Consider the following 2,500-nt stretch of genomic DNA (forward strand, 5'->3'; position numbering starts at 1 on the left):
ACGTGACACCTTGATGACTTATAACACATCCCAATGGTTGTGTGTATAAAGTGTAGAGAATGGGACCCAGAACAGATCCCTGGGGCACACGAAAGTCAACCTTACAAATATCCGATGTTATTCCTTTTACCTGAATTGTTTGTGTGCGGCCGATAAGGTAGGACTCGAGCCATTTTAATACTGTTCCAGACAATCCAAACGTTTTGAACGCTCGACTAGAATCGAATGGGCTATCGTGTCAACTTCCAGACAATCCAAACGTTTTGGACGCTCGACTAGAATCGAATGGTCTGTCGTGTCAACTTCCAGACAATCCAAACGTTTTGGAGGCTCGACTAGAATCGAATGGGCTATCGTGTCAACTTCCAGACAATCCAAACGTTTTGGACGCTCGACTAGAATCGAATGGTCTGTCGCGTCAACAACCCCATTTTCTTCCTGACAGGCAATTACTTTAACTCACGTGTTATACATTTTGCTTAGAATTCAACGTTAAACATCTGGTTCACCCTGACTTTATATTGTTTTGATATGACTGGTCACATGTCTATATTCATTCATGTCTTTTTATCGCCATTATTCGCAGAAAAACAACGGCCCCCAGCTTGACGCACAGGTAAAACTAAACACAAATTATAAATAGGTCTAAATCGACGTGAACTTATTTTCAGGTCTGATAAACCAATTCATTATGGGCTCATTGTTATAATGGATCTTAAAATATGACTGAAAATATTGTACATTACAACCATGTTAAACTAAGCCCATAAGTGGGCTCGGATCTCAGACCTGAATATATGTACACGTCGGTCTAATTATATTTGCTTAACAAAGCAATATTTAAAAAAAAAGAGAAAAGCAAGAAAAGAAAACGAAAACAAACAAATAGAAAAAGATAAGAAAAAAAAAGAAAGAATTTCAACAGTCTATATAGATACAGATACAAACATTGCAAAAAACAGCGTACCTCACATCAGCTTAAATACAGTTTCTAATATAATGATTGTGCATAACATCATCAACTGTTGATTTTTATACTAAATATTGGGCTTTTTTGGGAATAGATATTACTGACTTGTTGATATTTCTTTTAAACTACTAATGATGGCAATCATATTATAATATCGTGGAATCGCAATCATCTCACAATCTTTAGCATAAAAATATCTGATCAAAAATTTTGCGACATTTTAGGATTCCCGATATGTCACCTATCGACTCAAAGCGACACATTGTCGTGGTGAACGCTGATGAAAGCTGAATTACCAGCTTGACATATGAAGGCTGAACTGAAATGAAGGTTTTCATGGGGCAGCGTGGCTCAGAGGTACGGTCTTTGCTCCTTATCCGAAAAGTACAGAATTTGAGTACCCACTACGCTATGTAGCCTTAAGCAAGTCACCTCGTCATAGCCCAGATTACGTCACTGCTCTGGGTTATTCCAGTCTTCCCTTGAAACACGCCCTTGTAATACAATTTCTCCTATGGGATGAATGAAGGCAATTTTATTATTTTTGTTTTTCATTGATGAGAAGAGGTGCGGGGCTGGGGATGGGGGGGGGGGGGTCCCAATTATGATTATATCACAAATTTGTAGTCCTGAGAAATGGTTTTCATCCACATTATCCTAAAATAAATGATTTTGCCTCGGATGAAGATGGATTTCATTTTATTTAAGAGAGTAAGCTTCCTCGGTCTCACGAGTCATACGGCACAACTGTCTTACTCTGGAAAAACATTAAAATATTTTGGCCAGAAAAGTCATCCTTAAAATATCGATCGACTTAAATGACTCTCATCTTGGCAAAAACTCTCAGACCTGGGACTTCTCTATCTATCTCTGTCTCTCTCTCTCTCTCTCTCTCTCTCTCTCTCCCTGTGTGTTTGTGTGTGTGTGTGTGTGTGTGTCTGTGTGTGTGCGTGTGTAGGCCGCTTACTACTGTAATATATCATTTTCAGTGTAACATAACACAACCGGACACAGACACACACAACAACGGTCAGTTTGAAAAGTATTTGTGTGCGTGTGTGAAAGAGAGAGAGAGAGAGAGAGAGAGAGAGAGAGAGAGAGAGAGAAAGAAAGAGAGAGAGAGAGAGAGAGAGAGAGAGAGAGAGAGAATACTTTTATTATATCCCTCTAATTTCCTCATAAGTTTATTCCTCCTAAATCTACTAGTTGACTATGTTGAGCTTGTTCCTTTGTCTTATATTTTTACTTAGGGGGTTATATGGATTTTGCCATTTCTATTATCTTCCTTAAACAATTCAATAGTGACGCAGCGCCATAGAATCCTCCTTGCGTCAACCAATTAATGTACATCCTCATTTAGGTCAGTTGGGTTATTTCTCTTGAATTTTGTTAATAACAAGAGTTTTAGGTTATTCACTCCACCAATTTTATACTGAGGGTCCATTGCACTAAGAATAAGTATTACGAAATCCTAGATCCACAAAGTTTGAGATTAGGGATGACGTATAAAATGACTATTGAAGCATGAAA

The 2,500-nt window shown here is 38.2% G+C and overlaps 1 protein-coding gene across 5 annotated transcripts in view; it reads left to right on the forward strand.

The window, feature by feature from the left end:
• LOC144976240 (uncharacterized) overlaps positions 1-2,500 on the forward strand; it is a 35,815-nt gene that overhangs the window by 17,638 nt on the left and 15,677 nt on the right. For 3 of the 5 annotated variants that reach the window (XM_078920420.1, XM_078920419.1, XM_078920422.1), the window contains exon 6: positions 587-616. The exons of the other annotated variants lie outside the window; for them this stretch is intronic. In XM_078920420.1, coding sequence (XP_078776546.1) covers positions 587-616 — 30 coding nt within the window. The remainder of the gene's footprint in view (positions 1-586; positions 617-2,500) is intronic. 5 annotated transcript variants of the gene reach the window in all.

The sequence above is a fragment of the Berghia stephanieae genome, chromosome 7 (assembly GCF_034508935.2).
Source record: "Berghia stephanieae isolate SIO BIC M18660-M18661 chromosome 7, UCSD_Bste_1.3, whole genome shotgun sequence".
Lineage (NCBI taxonomy): Eukaryota > Metazoa > Mollusca > Gastropoda > Nudibranchia > Aeolidiidae > Berghia > Berghia stephanieae.